This window comes from Microcaecilia unicolor, chromosome 6, assembly GCF_901765095.1.
Source record: "Microcaecilia unicolor chromosome 6, aMicUni1.1, whole genome shotgun sequence".
NCBI classification, from domain to species: domain Eukaryota; kingdom Metazoa; phylum Chordata; class Amphibia; order Gymnophiona; family Siphonopidae; genus Microcaecilia; species Microcaecilia unicolor.
In genome coordinates, this window is record NC_044036.1 from 26,554,806 (window position 1) to 26,573,200 (window position 18,395).

The 18,395-nt window shown below is 42.0% G+C and overlaps 1 protein-coding gene across 2 annotated transcripts in view; it reads right to left on the reverse strand.

Annotated features, from left to right (window-relative positions):
• Nucleotides 1-18,395, reverse strand: part of CC2D1B (coiled-coil and C2 domain containing 1B) — a 163,914-nt gene that overhangs the window by 92,781 nt on the left and 52,738 nt on the right. For both annotated transcript variants that reach the window (XM_030205466.1, XM_030205467.1), the window contains exons 5-6: nucleotides 15,879-16,016; nucleotides 9,711-9,848 (exon numbers count right to left, since the gene is read on the reverse strand). In XM_030205466.1, coding sequence (XP_030061326.1) covers nucleotides 9,711-9,848; nucleotides 15,879-16,016 — 276 coding nt within the window. The remainder of the gene's footprint in view (nucleotides 1-9,710; nucleotides 9,849-15,878; nucleotides 16,017-18,395) is intronic.

Consider the following 18,395-nt stretch of genomic DNA (forward strand, 5'->3'; position numbering starts at 1 on the left):
CTCTTGCCTGAACAGGCCCCCGGCAGCGGCACCGATTCCCACACCCTGCCTGCCACTAAGCCAGAAGCCTCCTTTGTGCTGCTTCCCGCCCCTTTTTGTCGCAACCTCCTCTGACTAGGTGCTGGTGGGACACGGCAGAAAGGAGGTTTCTGGCTTAGTGGCAGGCAGGGTATGGGAACCACTGCCGGGGGACCTGTTCAAACAAGAATTTATTTATTTATTTATTTGTTATGTTTGTATCCCACATTTTCCCACTTATTTGCAGGCTCAATGTGGCTTACATAATGCCGGAGAGGAGTTTGCCAACTCCGGTATGAACAAATACAAGGTGATGCTGTGGTAAAATAAGTTTCATGTGGAACAGACACAACAATCGGGAATCATAGAGTGGAAGAGTTATGCTATGTCCATTATGTGCTTTGGTTTCGTTGTGTTGCAGAGTTCAGACATTTAAGTTGGATCGGTAGGGTATGCCTTTTTAAACAGGTTGGTTTTTAGTGATTTCCGGAAGCTTAGGTGGTCATACGTTGTTTTCACGGCTTTTGGTAGTGCGTTCCACAGTTGTGGATGAAGCTTAAAGGGCCAAGTGACCGAGACAGTGCACTCTCCAACTGCGAAGGCTGGTTTCTGTTGACCAGGTCTAGTTACCAGAGCAGCCTGCTCCAAACCGCCCTGGACAAGGGGAGCAGACTGCACAGGTCGCCTGACATTGGAGAACAGCGGGATGGCAAAGACTGCTGCAGAGGACGCATATGGGCCCTTGCACACAGAACCACCTCGATCGTTGCCACCATTAAATCAAGCACTTCCAGGATGTGCCACGTGGATGGAGGGCGGTGACCCGTCAGCACCCGCACTTGAAGATTCAGCATTTGGGACCAAGGCAAAAAAACTCTGCCCAATACTGTATTCAACCACACATCCACATACTCCAGGGAGTGAGTGGGCTAAAGCTGACTCTTGGCCATGTTGACCACCCAACTGAGTTGCTGAAAAAGGGACAACACCCTGACCATGACCCACAGACTTGGCCCAGATCAACCAATTGTGAATCAACACCACCACCACCACCTTAGTAAATGTACTGGGCACCATGGCCAAGCCAAACGGAAGAGCCCGAACCTGATAATGACAGCCTAGAATTCCAAAGCGCAAGAACTTGTGATGGTCCAGAAGGATGGGAATGTATAGGTAAGCGTCTGAGAGGTCTAAGGCTGTGAGAAACTAGCCCTTGCTGCCACAATCACAGATCTCAAGGTTTCCATGTGGAACGATAAGACCTGGAGAGCCCTATTGACTCCCCTGAGGTTTAAAATAGAATGAAACAAACCCTCCTTCTTGAGAACCACAAAATAAATGGAATGCCTGCCAGAACCTGTCTCTTGTGCGGTGGCACCAGATCAATGGCCAACTCTAAAAGACGAAGCGATGTCTCCTGAATGGCCACTGTCTTTGCTGAGAGTCAAATGGAGAAAGCAGAAAATGGTCCTTCAGAGGACGATAGAACTCCAGAAGGTAACCAACATGTAACAAAGGAGCCCTTGAGAAGCACCTTTTCCTTAAGAGCCACTCCACCTTCCACAGGTACCACCGTCTACTTGGTCACCACACTGCAATGACCAATGCATCCACCTTGGGGACCTGGAAATGGCCTTGCTCCTCCGCAGGTAAGTGATACAACCAGGCCATAGCCTAGGCCATGCGCAGTTGGGCATCTGGCTGCTGCCATTGTTTTGTTTTGTTTTTTTAAACTAATGCTGCTGGAGCTTCTAACTCTTCATTCCTTTTTGTTGTTGGGGTTTTTTTTTTGTTTCTTAATTGAAAAACAAGACTCTACATCTGTTGTTCCTGCAAAGCAAAAATCGGATAGACTCCAGGAATACAACCATCTGTTTTGGTCTTTTTTTTATTTATGTGTTTTTATATAAAGTAATGCAGAGCCTACAACACCTACCTACCATCTGCTCCACAGCACCAACCACTTCACATTTTGTCTCAGTCTCCCCATCTGCTGGTAGGAGAACACCCCCCCACACTTGTAGGGGGCATGGTCTGGAACGGACGCTAAGGAAATTTCTGATAAATACATGCCTCCATTTTCCAAAGTATTTACCTACAGCCAAATAGATTCTTCAAGGACCCATGAGAGACTCTGGGTTGCAAATTCATACTTTGGATTCATCAAATATGTTTCAGACTCCCAGTCTTCTTTTCTTGGGACATTAATAGTTATGCTTGCACTGAACGCAGATCGAGACTGGTTGGTTCAAATTGTTTTTTGGGTTTTTTTTTTAATATAATCATATTAAAAAATATATATAATCAATGAGGCTATTTCCTGACATAACCAAAGAAACTCAAAGGAGAAGAAAAGTTCATTTTATGACTTAGGGTACTTCAGTTGGGGGCTCCATGTAAATGTGTTAAGTATAATTCTGTGAAATGTGTTATTGTTTTGTTTTTTGAGCTAGCCCGCTTGACTGCCTTTATCAGTAGAAAGGTGGTGGTGGTGGGTACTCTATTTCAGCCTTCTTGGTCTTAGATCATTTAGAGTGCCTGAACATGGAAACACAACCACTTACAGTGGGGGAAATAAGTATTTGATCCCTTGCTGATTTTGTAAGTTTGCCCACTGACAAAGACATGAGCAGCCCATAATTGAAGGGTAGGTTATTGGTAACAGTGAGAGATAGCACATCACAAATTAAATCCGGAAAATCACATTGTGGAAAGTATATGAATTTATTTGCATTCTGCAGAGGGAAATAAGTATTTGATCCCTCTGGCAAACAAGACCTAATACTTGGTGGCAAAACCCTTGTTGGCAAGCACAGCGGTCAGACGTCTTCTGTAGTTGATGATGAGGTTTGCACACATGTCAGGAGGAATTTTGGTCCACTCCTCTTTGCAGATCATCTCTAAATCATTAAGAGTTCTGGGCTGTCGCTTGGCAACTCGCAGCTTCAGCTCCCTCCATAAGTTTTCAATGGGATTAAGGTCTGGTGACTGGCTAGGCCACTCCATGACCCTAATGTGCTTCTTCCTGAGCCACTCCTTTGTTGCCTTGGCTGTATGTTTTGGGTCATTGTCGTGCTGGAAGACCCAGCCACGACCCATTTTTAAGGCCCTGGCGGAGGGAAGGAGGTTGTCACTCAGAATTGTACGGTACATGGCCCCATCCATTCTCCCATTGATGCGGTGAAGTAGTCCTGTGCCCTTAGCAGAGAAACACCCCCAAAACATAACATTTCCACCTCCATGCTTGACAGTGGGGACGGTGTTCTTTGGGTCATAGGCAGCATTTCTCTTCCTCCAAACACGGCGAGTTGAGTTCATGCCAAAGAGCTCAATTTTTGTCTCATCTGACCACAGCACCTTCTCCCAATCACTCTCGGCATCATCCAGGTGTTCACTGGCAAACTTCAGACGGGCCGTCACATGTGCCTTCCGGAGCAGGGGGACCTTGCGGGCACTGCAGGATTGCAATCCGTTATGTCGTAATGTGTTACCAATGGTTTTCGTGGTGACAGTGGTCCCAGCTGCCTTGAGATCATTGACAAGTTCCCCCCTTGTAGTTGTAGGCTGATTTCTAACCTTCCTCATGATCAAGGATACCCCACGAGGTGAGATTTTGCGTGGAGCCCCAGATCTTTGTCGATTGACAGTCATTTTGTACTTCTTCCATTTTCTTACTATGGCACCAACAGTTGTCTCCTTCTCGCCCAGCGTCTTACTGATGGTTTTGTAGCCCATTCCAGCCTTGTGCAGGTGTATGATCTTGTCCCTGACATCCTTAGACAGCTCCTTGCTCTTGGCCATTTTGTAGAGGTTAGAGTCTGACTGATTCACTGAGTCTGTGGACAGGTGTCTTTCATACAGGTGACCATTGCCGACAGCTGTCTGTCATGCAGGTAACGAGTTGATTTGGAGCATCTACCTGGTCTGTAGGGGCCAGATCTCTTACTGGTTGGTGGGGGATCAAATACTTATTTCCCTCTGCAGAATGCAAATAAATTCATATACTTTCCACAATGTGATTTTCCGGATTTAATTTGTGATGTGCTATCTCTCACTGTTACCAATAACCTACCCTTCAATTATGGGCTGCTCATGTCTTTGTCAGTGGGCAAACTTACAAAATCAGCAAGGGATCAAATACTTATTTCCCCCACTGTATGTTTTTCTTTGGAACTGCTGTTTTAATACATTTTCCATTTTGGACCTCTCCAAGAATTATGGAATGGATTCTTATGTACCAGTTATTTACATCTTGTCTTCTCTTTTCAGTTTCTATTGTTTATTATTTACTTCTAGTCTTCTGTACCAGCAGTTAATGCTTGGCATATTGGAAGCGGGGACTCGGCTACACAGGTGCTGTGGCAACATCATCAGAATTACAGAGAGGGAGCAGTTCTCTCAGTGCCGACGCTTCTTGGGTGCCAATTCTGATGATGCTCCTGAGCTCCTGGCACCGTGTGTCGAAGAGGACCGATGCCGATGCTTTTTGGCCTTCGCCTGACGTGTGGCATTGGTGTCTCTTGGTGTCAAGGACGATGTTGAATCCACTCATGTCCTCAGTGTTGGTTCCGATGCAGATTGGTCCTGGGGCTTTCTACAAGTGCCTAATGTCGAGGGAGACCTCCTTGATGCTAGTGCACCCCCCTCCCCAGTGTCAGAGGAAGCCCGGCATTCATTGGGGTCCATGCTTCCAATGCAGATGTCGATGGACTGGACTTGGAGGATCCAAAAAGTTTGCCTTTTATGTTCTTTGCTGCATTTATAAGCAAAGAACACAGCTAGATGGGTCATAGTCAGGCCCCCAGCAACCCACACACCAACTGTGTAGATCAGTGCAAGATATCACCCCATTATACTGGATGCATCTCTTGAAGCCACTGGAGGTCTTCTGGGACATGTCAAAACAGCACTGCGGACAAATCAAAAGGCTCAAATGATGAGGCCAAAAAGAGGCTTATCTCAAATTGAGCTTGATGCTCCAGCCTAAGAGGGCATCTGGAGCCATGAAAAATAAAGAAAACTTTAAAAATGCCAAAAAATCTAATAAAATAAAAGTGAGAGGAGTAACTAAACTTTTATGAAGAAAAATAAGTAAACTAGCCTAAGGAACCCAGCACGGGAAGGCAAAAAAAATGAAAGAAGAAACGCAAAACACAACCTCCTAGTTCTGCAGAAAAAAAGACGAAGGGTCCCGGGCTTGCATGTCAGGTGGGAAAGCACTTGCGCATGCACGGTGGGGCTGCTGCCACAATTCTTTTAAAAGTTACATAGCACTAGGTAGCGTCCTGTATCGGGTCATCACCCTGATGTAAGGATACCACTGTCCTACGTGTCCTCAGAGAAAAATCTTAATAAACCACAGTTTATTGGATAAGAGAAAGCTGTTCTTATCTTTGGCAGGTCACATGATGCGTGCATCCTACTACTACTACTACTATTTAGCATTTCTATAGCGCTACAAGGCTTACGCAGCGCTGCACAAACATAGAAGAAAGACAGTCCCTGCTCAAAGAGCTTACAATCTAATAGACAAAAAATAAAGTAAGCAAATCAAATCAATTAATGTGTACAGGAAGGAGGAGAGGAGGGTAGGTGGAGGTGAGTGGTTACGAGTCAAAAGCAATGTTAAAGAGGTAGGCTTTCAGTCTAGATTTAAAGGTGGCCAAGGATGGGGCAAGACGTAGGGGCTCAGGAAGTTTATTCCAGGTGTAGGGTGCAGCGAGACAGAAGGCACGAAGTCTGGAGTTGGCAGTAGTGGAGAAGGGAACAGATAAGAAGGATTTATCCATGAAGTGGAGTGCACGGGAAGGGGTGTAGGGAAGGATGAGTGTGGAGAGATACTGGGGAGCAGCAGAGTGAGTACATTTATAGGTTAGTAGAAGAAGTTTGAACAGGATGCAAAAACGGATAGGGAGCCAGTGAAGCGACTTGAGGAGAGGGGAAGTATGAGTAAAGCGACCCTGGCGGAAGATGAGACGGGCAGCAGAGTTTTGAACCGATTGGAGAGGGGAGAGGTGACTAAGTGGGAGGCCAGCAAGAAGCAGATTGCAGTAGTATAAATGAGAGGTGACAAGGGTGTGGATGAGGGTTTTGGTAGAGTGCTCGGAAAAAAAGGGGCGGATTTTATGGATGTTGTAAAGAAAGAAACGACAGGTCTTGGCGATCTGCTGGATATGAGCAGAGAAGGAGAGAGAAGAGTCAAAGATGACCCCAAGGTTTCGAGCTGAGGAGACAGGGAGAATGATAGAGCCATCAACAGAAATAGAAAACAGGGGGAGTGGGGAGGTGGGTTTGGGGAAAAATGAGAAGCTCGGTTTTGGTCATGTTTAATTTCAGGTGGCGTTGAGACATCCAGACAGCAATGTCGGACAAGCACGCTGAAACTTTGGTTTGGATGCAAGGTGAGATATCAGGGGTAGAAAGGTAGATTTGGGAGTCATCAGCATAGAGATGGTAGGAATGCTTTTTCAGCACAAAAAGAAAGGGCATTTAGAATGTGTAGAAACATCATATGAGCAAGTTCCTTATTTTAAAAACTATTTAATTAGCTAAGATTTGGCCTGTTTCTCCAATGGGCAACACTGTACTTTAGCTGATTGGTTGCAATAGTCCTAACACTTAAAAATCAGTGGTGGACCTAACAGATCACAAGGAGAAAGGAATGCTGAATCACTGATATATGTACACAACAGGCACCTCATATAACCTACATTTTTGGCAGAGACAGGACAAACAACCAGCGGGCATGGTATGCAATTGCTGATTCATACTACAATTAAAAGTGACTGCTATGTTAGTCTTCTTGCATTTGCAGAAATAAAGACCAACAGATAAGCTGTAGGTGATAAGTTCATAATTTCGTGATTAGCAATTTTTGAGAGTCTGCTCTAGCCATAAGATCAAAGCAAAAAGTGGACTTTAAAATAAATAAAAACTCCGGCCCAATCAGATATCAATTTGTAAATCTTTTTGTGTTAGTGCTTCCCAAACTTGAACTATCCAGTATGACCTCATTTTAAAAATTCATATGACCCCTCAATAAGATGTTGAAGGGAAAAAAAAAAACCCCAAAGCAGCAGTCCTTTACTTCCTTCCTTTTATCATCCACTTCCTCTTCCCCCCCCCCCCCCCCCATTATCCAAAGCATACAGGCAGCATGGCGACTCCAGAAGAAGCAGTTAGTACAGGGTCATGTGTGGTACTGTGTACTCAAAGACCCCACTACACAGCATAGGATTTCCAGTCTAACAGGTAATATATAGAATACCTTTTTACTGGACAAACTAAAGGTATCATCCTATTTTCTTTTTTCAATTTTGTTTTATGTCTATGTATCCCCTTTAAAAGTGGACTAATAGCTACCACACCATTTTATCCAGTCTATGAGGAAGCCCACGCAGGAGGAAGGAGCAGAGCCTGTTAACATTCATTGACTCACAGGCCTCATGCTGACTTCCACTGCTAAGCACAGGTCACAGTGGAGGTCCAGAATGAGGGAGCAACCACTGATAGGATGCTATTTGGGGTCCTAACCCACAATTTGGGAACCACTGGCTTCTGTTAAATTTTTAATAGCTACCAGATAATAAGCATACAGTATTCATAAACAGAGCCTGATAACTATTTAAGACACATCTAGTCTGCACCAGGAAATCAGGTAGACAATGACCCAGCTGGTCACCTTCTTGAAAAGAGATTCACTGTGCCTCTCCCATATTCGCCTCCACCACAAAGTTGTTGAATGCATTTACTCACTGAAAGGTTGACAGATATTTTCTGTTATTACTCCCAAGTCTGCTCCTTTGGGGACTCCCATCATGAACCCTTGTTCTGGAAATTTCTTTTCTAGGAATGGATTCCCCAAGATTGTCTCAATTGTAAACATATTGGGGCATGGTCAGACCATATCCTTGATTCAATGATCGTTTCACATGCTAGCTCAATATTAGTTCTTTCATTCAGCTACAAAACTATGGAGTAAGAGCGGAGAACCACACAAAAGCATGTGCAATCTTGAGTTATTAGGGTTCTGAACTTTCCAGTCATCATCAAGACCACACCAGTTCATAAATTTGTGAAGTCGAACTCTTATCAATCTTTGCATAAGTGATTAAAGTATTAGAATTATCTAAATGGAGGTCCAAAGTTAAATTCAAATCACCAATAAGTTGCAAGCTTAGGTGTTCTCAGTCTCCATCTGCTGCTAGGTATGCAACCGAAGCATCTGGACTGGTCTGGAGGGCTGCTAGGAATCAAGCAATTTTTGTTCTAGATCTGCATAATATTCTCCCTGGTCTTTATTGGAAGCATAAACATTAAAGAGGGTGTAAAGCTGTCTATTTAATTCTACCTTCAACTCAGGGCCGTGCCAACACAGTAAGCGAGGTAAGCACTGCAGGGGGGCGCCGACCTCTGGAGGGCGCCTGAGGTCTGCTCAGTTGCAAAATCTTTTACCTGGAGTTGTGATTCTCCTCTCTCCCCTACCCTCCCCTCTTCACGTAGCAGTGCTTACTGAGGCAGGCAGGCTCTGCTGAAGTTGTTTGAAAGAATACAACTAGTGCTATATATGTCTTTGGTGTGGGAAGAACTCCTTAGTCAGGGTGAGCTTGAACAACATTCAAATTAAAGAGAACAGGTTTGGAGGGAGGTGTGCGAGTGAGACTGGGGAGAAATAAAAAAATAAATAGTGTAATTGTTAAAATCTGTAAGTGGGTCAAAGTTTTTCTGAGCATGTACACCGAGAGGAGGGCATGATGACTGCAATGATGTGTGCATACTTATCAAGTAACCTGAGATATCTAGAGCTAAAAGCCATTTCATTGGCTGATGGTTCCAACAGTAGTTTCAAAGAAGTTTAGCTGACTGTTTAGTGTTTGAAGTGCTGGTAAGGGAAAATCTGATTGCTTTTTTTTTGTGTTTGTTTTTATATAAAACATTCTCCTTGGATAGGAAGAGTAAAGAGTTTGTGATATGTGAAAATACATTTTGCTTTAATGAAATTGCTAAACTTTAGAGTCAGTGCTAACGATCATTTTCACGGTTAAAAATCATAAAAAATTATTTGCGATCAAGTATTTTGCAAGAAAGGCTTGTAAGCCTTGCCATGATTGCTATTGAGAATGATATATGTGCCCAGTTAGATATCAGATTTAATTACCAATTTCATGAACATGAAAGCACAAAAAGCTAAGTGGTTGTAAACCCTTTATTTATTCAGCAATCCCACAAAGATGCACTCCATCTTTCAGCTCCTATTTCCTTTGCATCTTGTGCCACACGAGGGTGGGGGGGGGGGGCCCCAACTGATAGTCTGCAGGGGGGTGACAGAGACCCTTGGCACGGCCCTGCTTCAACTGAATATATCTCCCTTATCCTTTACCTACATCTCTTTATCATGCAACTCAGAGATCCAGCAACAACTCTCTCTACCCCGCCTGTTTTCTTTTGCAGCTTAATGGACACCAACAAAACGTGGGGGTAGTGTTTTTTCATAATTAGGTAACAAATGTATCTTTTTTTTATAGATCCAATACCCATTTTTATACCCTGGGTTTCCATAAAGTATAATTAACTATCCAGACCAGACTGTATTTCACTGATCAAAGGCCTCTATTAATACCCACTGCTTTTCAATCTGTAAAGAAACACAAGGAATTCTTCCTCTTTTGGAAGCCAGAGAACCTTTCACATACCTTTAAGCCTCGCTCATACCGTCTTGCCTTGGAGCTTTCGCCTGCCTGTTTTGCATTACCGATTGCTGTCCTGTAGTTACAGATCCGATCTTCTATCATTTGCTGCATGAGACTTGAAACAGCAGAAGGCTCTGCAGCCTTAAAACAAAACAAATGAAGGGAAGATAAATGATGTCGTTGTCTGACTTGGTACACTGTTATAAAGGAAAGAAAATGCTACTGAAAAAAAAAAAAGTGTATCTGATACACAATACTGTATGAAGCGAGGATGAAATAAAAACGCATCTCGGAAACAGAGAGACCCTTGTACTCTGTTAATTCCTCCCACAGTTGCACATGCTACAGAAATAGTGAATGGAGCAGCAAAGGTAATGCATCGTAAAAGTGAAAGTGGAAAAATGTGGTTTATTACCAGGCTGCCTGAACAGTGAGGTCTTTGAATAAAATTCCTGAAAGAGGATGAAAGGAGGAAGGAAGGGAGGAGGGATAGACTCATTTCCTAATCAAGCTCTACATATTTAATTATTGGCACACGTTTTCAGGGTGTAAAAAACATGCATGATATTTACTGTTACAACTGGTATGAACTTTGTTTGCATACACAGTCCCACCCCTCACAAAATCTGTAAGTGATCACCGCCAGCACAGAACTCAGTGTACAGACAGCTCCCAGCACTGTTGAAAACAGACACGCTGCACGATTTTCTTGTGCCAGCAAAATGTACATTTCTAATCAAAGATAATTTACATAAAGTCCATAAGTACTGGCAAATTAACTTGAAAAACCTCATCCATACTAACCGCCTCATGGCAGTTAGTACCCTAAATCTGCCTCTTTGAAAATTAATGAGGATCAAGAAAAGTAACAGCTAAAGAGGAAGCGTTAGAGTGGAAAAAAGAGTTACCGGTAGGTGCTTAACTGATTTTCAGTTCTAAACACCTCAAGTAAGGCTTGATTTATTATTATTTTAATCATAAGCATCGAACAAGAAGATCTTTAGGATACATAAGTCTGCAGTCCTAAATTTAGGACCCTAAGTTTTAGGTAAGTTGCAGCTAGTTAGGTTCCTAAAATGTATGTAACGGAGTTTTATTTTGAAAACTGACTAGGACAACCCTGAAAGTTTGAATTAGCAAAATTGCTATTTGAGTCTCAGAAGATGCTTAATCGCTGGCTCAGCAATATTCAGAATACCTCTGCATTTACATGGTAAGAAGATATAAACTTTTATGAACCCGCATGTAGGCATGCTCTGGTGTGGATTCTGGGCAGGCCACGGGCAGCATCACAATTTATGCACATATTTTATAAAACACACACGTCTGTACACAATTGAAATACTGAAGGGTCGGCGTTTTTTTCGCCGGTTGCAGAAGTTTTATAAGGCTCCGGAGTCCTTGGGGGGAATTTTTGATTGAAACTTTCCTGAAGCTGTTTCGCCTGGATTGAGCTAAGTAAACCTTTAGCCATTGGTGTAGGGCATGTTTGTTGTACATTTTGGTAGGACAGAGTGGGTTTATAAATGTTTGCCTTGGCTATCTTAGGCTTTATGTTATCCTTAATTGAACTTCAGGTTTCTTCCTCCCGGGGGGGGGGGGGGCTCTTTTAGGTAGCCTTGCTTTCTGGCTGGGGTCAGTTTTGGGTAGTTTGGTTTTTGGTGTCCGTTTAATTTACAATTTATATTTTTAAGAGGGAAAGAGAGTTTTTCATCCCATACGTTTTTCTCATGTAGTATGAGTTTTTGCGTTTGGGTTTTTGTCTCTTTTTCTTCCTTAAATAGGAACCTATGATATTAACTTACTCCTGTTTATACAAGGCATTGTTCATACTTCGGTATTGTTCCTTGTTAGGAGGTTTGAGGTTCCATTTGTGAGATATATATTCCATATATGGGTTGGAAATTTTTTCCATCAATTTAAAGGGACACCTCCAAACTAACTTTACATATATTAATCAAACTCCTCTTATTAGGTCACAATTGAAATACTAAAATTTATGCCCTCTCCCAGACCATGTCCACTGCTTTATTCTAGTTACAATTCATTTAGATTTTTTTTTTATTTTATATTTATGGAATTTAACATTACATTCATATAACAAACATAAATGCTTGGCAATAACAGCAATAAAATTAAAGAATAGGATTTAACCTGAAATTAAAGAAAAAATTACCCACAATATATTAGATCCAGATACAAGGAAATACTAAAGAAGTACATTATAATCAAATGGAGCAGGGGAGAGCAACAAACACTCGCAGCCAAATAAACAGCATATTATTAACAAGTGGGAGCATGCAAAGAAACATCTCTTTCACCTTCCTTAGAAATAATTAATTCTTACAATTTCTTTGGGTCAAAGAAAACAAAATTAATCAGATTTAAAGACACTAGACATCTACAAGCAAATTTTAATACAAACGATCCACCTAAGTTGAGAACTCTCGGTTTTAAAGCCAAACATTCTCTTCTTCTTTTTTGCATGTCTCTAGCTAAATACTTTAACCTTAGATCCCCCAAAAAGTGCATTTATATGACAAAAATATGAGCGAAATATATTATTTCTGTCTGACTCTAAAGCAAAAGTCACTAGGAGGGTGGTTCATTCAGTTATAACTTCTAAAGAGCTTTCGAAGAATTCAGTCAGATTTAATTCGTTGAGGATTCACAGATGAAGTTCTCAAAAATCCCGTTATATATTGGGCTCTACCGGCGGAAAACCCTCAGCCGGAATTCCCAGAAATATTTTTTCAGCATTCCCAATGCAGGAATTAGCGATCATTTAGTAAAGTTTAAGAATCTCAAATTATTCCTTCTTCCGTGATTATCTAAATATTCAAGCTTTCGAGTTTGAATATCTCTCTCCCTGGTGACTGTCGAGACAAAGCTCTGTAATTGTTTAATTTCACCTTCTAATGAATCAATTTTACTTACTTGAAGATCCATTTTTCCAGACAGAGCCTGATATAATTGTTTTATATCAGAGACCTCTCCCCTAAAGGAGTTGATACCTGAAGAAGGGAAGAGTTCAGACCTTGAATTGCATCTCACAAGGACCCCATGGTCACTAAAGCCGGTTTCTTCAATCCTCCATTTCCACAAGAAGCAGCTCCCAGGTTGAGAGAGAAAGAAGGCTGAACAGCCTGCACACCCTCCGATACTAAAATCCCACGGGACAAGGCAGCGACGGGTCCTCCTCTTGCAGCAAGGGGGACCGACTCCATTTTGGGTGTCTCACCATGCTGCATCTCAGTCATCGCGAATCTGCTTCCGGGTCATGGGGGAGCTGCACCGGAGGGAGGACTAAGCAAAACTCCCTCTATGCTGAGATCCGCAAAAAAAACTGCAGAGCCAATTGAAGCAAGTGCCGGCTCTTCCAGTGTTTGAAAACTGAATCCTTCCAGAGTGGTCTGACACAAGGTAGGATTTTCTCCAGGGCTTGAGGTTTTCACTTGCCTCTTTCTGCTCCCTCCCTTCGTATGGGCACGCTAGGCATACTTTTGCTGGCAGCCAATAAATGGACTGCCACCACTCCCAACGTCTTGCTCTGAGCAGCATGCTGGCACTTCTTTCACATGCTGGAGAAGTCCCAGCCTGCTGCTCAGAGCTGGAAACAAGGAGTGGGGAGCAGCAGTAGTCTATTTACTTGGCTGGCAGGGCTCAGCATCCCCACCAGCAAAGTAAAAGAGAATTCAGCAGGGGGCCCAAGCCCACATTTTGGGAGCCAGTTGTTAAAGAAGCCATGGAGGGCCCTGCTTTAACAACCGGCTCCCAAAATTCTTAAAAACTTAACAACCGGCTCTTGCGAGCCTGTGACAGCCTGCTCCAGCACACCACTGATTCCAGCCCTCCTAACAAACATTACTCTGAAACCATTCAAGGACTGGGCATGCATGTAATACATCAAATGCTTTGGTTGTACCACAAAAAGACAGTATATCAAGAATCTAACAAACAAATATGCAGAAACAGCAGGCAGTCAAATGTATTTACTTCAAACAATTTTTATTAAGAAATGCATACAATTACAAACATCATATTGCCAAAACAATAAAAGACAGAGAAAACATAATAGAACAGTCCCAAAGACCACCACCTCTTTCCCTCCTTGAACTAAGAAATGACAAAATATCTCCAAAGAACTAGTGAAAAATAAAACCAAGTGTGGAGCGTCTGGGATCTTACAACCCCACCCCCCACCCCCTGGAGAAGAAAAACAATGCTAGAGAACATAAAGAAAGAGAAAAATCCAACAGGAAACCCCTCTCAACCTACCCCTCTCCACCTCCCTCCCATCCCCCAAACCCCATATCCCACCTTCCCCCATTACATAAAGCCGAAAATACAAGGATCATGGACTACTGTGACGAAATGAAATCCAATTGTTTCATCAAGAAAGTCTGTCCAGGGCTATGATGTACCCGAGACTGCACCCAATTGATTTAAAATATGACATTGAGCCCTAGGGGCCAGAGTGTGAACGTATTGTCTCCACACTAAGTAAAAAGTTACGCAGTGTTTTGACATTCAATTGTGAATCCCTAAGCTCCATTAAAAGCAAATTATGGAACTGACTGTGCCACAAGAGGGGACTTCCTGTTGTGTCCAATATTCAAGAATACATGTCTTTCCTACCAAGGCAGTCAAATGTATTTAAAGGAAAATACCACGGAGTTCACCTTTAGATCAGAAGATTAATGCTCTAGAATTAAGGTTGTAAAGCAGGAGTTCTCAACTCTTGTCTTTGGGACACACCTAGCCAGTAAGGTTTTCAGGACATTCATAATGAGATAAATGTGCATGCACCACCACCTCCACTGTATGCAAATCTCTCTCATGAATATTCATTGTGCGTAACCTGAAAACCTGAGTGGCTGGGTATGTCTAGAGGACTGGGTTGAGAACTACTACAGTACAGCAATGACCCCACAAATGTTTTCCTTCCATTATAAGTGTACAAAATTCACAGGTTTAAAGTTCAAAAGCACTTTTGTGATAACAGCACCTGCTATGTGGAATATTCAGTGTGAAGGGTAATTTTATAACAGGTTTGTGTGTATATAATAGTATTTTATAATTACATGTATGCTTTTGCGCTCTTCCCAAGCTCCACCCCTTTGAGGTGCACACTTTTGCGCTCTTCCCAAGCTCCACCCCTTTGAGGTGCACACTTTTGCGTTCTTCCCAAGCTCCATCCCTTTGAGGTGCACACTTTTGCGCTCTTCCCAAACTCCACCCCTTTGAGGTGCACACTTTTGCACTGGCTGGGATTCCAAAAGGGTCATTTATAGGCGTATGTTACTGTACCTGAGTGTAATTGACTTACATACCCTTAAGTGGGTGTGCACTTTTCAGTTTACATATTATTCAGTCTGCTACTCAGGTTTTTTAGGACAGATAAAAGACCATCTTAAGTCATCCCAATAAGTTCCAGCGCCGACTTCCTTATCCGCATATTTAACAATTTTTATTGATGACAATGCAAACAACAGAATATTGTCAGAATATTGAGACAATAAGAGCAATAAGCAGAAACATATAAAAATTACACATAGCTGAGAACAGGAACATAAGACATTTCGTCATCAATCCTTTTACATGAAGTTTGAAAAGCCCCACCCTGCCCAACCCACCCCTACCCGCTATTGTAAGACTAGCATAGCATAGAAGAAAAAACACCCAACCAAAAGCAAGACCCAACCAAACGCCTGAAAGACTGCAACTCCACATAACCCCGCATTACTCATACATAACCAAAATACCCATCATGGAGGGTATGGATTCTTATAACCCCCCCACCAGAAAAAATGCAGAGTATCAGCAAAACCAGAACTACCCCTGGCTGCCCCTGAAAGAAAGAAAAAAAAAGGAGGGGCAGGGAAAGACTTTACCTTGTGGTATCTGAAAGAGCACCCAATTGATTTAAGATTGACTGTGGGCACGAAGAGCCAATGACTGTACATACAGCCCCCAAACAGAATAAAACTGACATAGAGATTTAAACGTTAACTGCCTCCTTATCTGGATATTTAGTACCAGTCACTATCCGGATAGTGGTTCTGAATATCTGGATATTTTTGACCCCCCACAATCGGTGTTTAACAACAAGAAAAAAGAAACTGACTGTGGCAACTGAATATTGACCCATCTAGTGATATTCCAATGTACCTGAATCGGAGCTCTTTCTTCTGCCACAGGTGAGGTGAGAAGGTTCTCTGTAACGATGACCGGCATCGCTGTGGATGCAGGTTCTGAGTGGCTTCCTTCCTCCTCCGCATCTTCACCCACAACTTCCTGCAGCTCTGCCTAGTGTATCAGACAAATCATTTCTGCATCATGACTAGACTTCAAGCATGAGTTTGTTTTACACAATAATGGCACCTACTGTGCTCAGTTTGAAACACACACATGTAAAAGGCAGCACTGCTCACAGAATCCCAGTGAAAATATTTGTTTTAAATTCCCTGCAAATCCAGTGTTTCTGAGGTCAAAAATGACCCCATCTATTCCAGCACCAACTGGCTGTGCTGTCTAAAGAATAAACAAATCAGATGCATTGTGGGAGAGATCTATTTTGTGCCACTACTTTTATATTTCAACATTTTTATTGATGACAAAGATAACTACATCCAATATCTGGCAGAAACTTAAATGCCACCAGCAAACTTTCAAAATAGAAATACAATGATAAAGTCCATCATCAATCTTTTTGACAGTTTCTCCCAACCCCCCCAACCCTCCCTCTTTCCCCTCTACTTGTCATTTACAACCATTTTTATTGATAACATCTCCTCAAGTACCAATCCACCTAAACATAACATTCTCAAAATAATTATACAACACTCAGTGGAACAGCACTTCAACCATGCAACATTGCGTACAGCCATCCCATTTTGAAATACAACATTTATCCCTCCCCCCCCCCAGACCCTATTCTATATTTACTTTTTATGTTTGAACTATTGTTATGAATGAAGATGCATTATTTGCATTTCTTTGTTAGACAGTAAAAGTTTGATAACAGATAATTCTATCTTAACCCATAAACTTCCATATTAAACTCCAATAATTGTGTCTCGTGATTGCTCTGTATTTTATTACCTCATTTAAGTCTCAACAATGTTTACCGACGAGACTGCTGAATGTTTTTCTTCAATCAAAATTTTTCCCACAGCTATTATGGCATGTAACCCTTCAATTTACATAGTATCTTACCTTTTTCAAAACTATGTCCCCCCCCCTCCCTCCCTCCTCTTAAACCAACTTTTAACTTCATGGCATCCCTCTCCCCTCAGTATACTTATCAGAGTGTAGGTGAACGTGACCGGATTCCTTTGGCACTTTCCCCCATTTCTGAGGCGGTCTACTCAAACTATGCACACTCCACTAACCCCTCCCATACCTTAAATTTTTAGCCTCTCTCTCCTTCTATCTCATGGCTCAGTCAGATTATTGAGCACTGCACTTCGTGCTTTATGAGAGCTTTGTTGCAAGTATCTATTCCAAATGGAAATTAATGCTTTTCTTTTCTTTGGGGTACCTCGTGCTGCTCTAGCCTCCCATAGCATCAACTCATGAAATTTATTCCTCCAAAGCCAGATGGTGGGTGGTTCCTCTTGCATCCAATGTAAAAGGCTTTAACTTTAATACAGATATGTCATTCTTGTCTCCACAAATGCAATTTCCTTCCCTATTCTAATCACACCCAAAGCCTCCCCTCTCCCATAGGAACCAATACCTACGATTGTATCATAGCTCCATGAACGAATGAACCCTCCCCCTCATCCCTTCCCCCAACCCCCCCCCCCCTGTTCTGCTCCACAAGGTATGTCTCTGAGCCCAACAATGATTATGCCACTATTTTAAACATGGACACTTCCAAGGGACTAGAAAGGAAGCAGCTTAAAACAAATGTTAAATAGGTCTGGAATGAGAATTTTCAAGTTGAACAAGACTGCCAAAAAGCCCAACATGCACATATTAATCAAATCCCTCAATAACACTATCAAATTGTATTTAAAAGTAGGCTTTGACGAACAATCTCTGACTCTCAAAGCCAGTAGGGTTAAGGGGTAAGAGAAATCAAAGTCCAAGATCTGTTGCAGTTCTTTTTATTTATTTATTTATTTATTGTTTATCATTTCGTACACGATTAACATGCAATTGAAACACATTGCATGACTTGGATACAAAAAAAACAAAAACATTTGTTATAAGTTCTGCATATACTGAACCCATTAGGAAAAACAAGTTATACAATTCTTTAGACCACAATTAAAATTAAGGGGGGGGGGGGGGGGTTGTGATTTAGATAATAGGAGATCATAAGGGAAAAAAAAAACAAAAAACCAAAGCATATGGCCTGGCCTTAATATATTCCCTTATATCTTTAATAATCAGGTGACATCATCACTTACTCTTTAGGTCTAATGGCTACTTTTTTCATTTCCAAAAATGCTTTAAGATGTTCTGGCTCAAAAAAAAAAAGTATATTTTATACCCATATATTTAATCAGACATTTACATGGGTATGCAAGCAAATATGTTGCCCCTAAAGCTCAGGTCTCCTCTCTATACAGCAAGAATTTTTTTCCTTCTATCTTGAGTTGTTTTACAGACATCAGGATATACCCATACTCTTTGACCACAGAAAGTTTTCAAGGAATTCTTAAAATATAGTTTCAG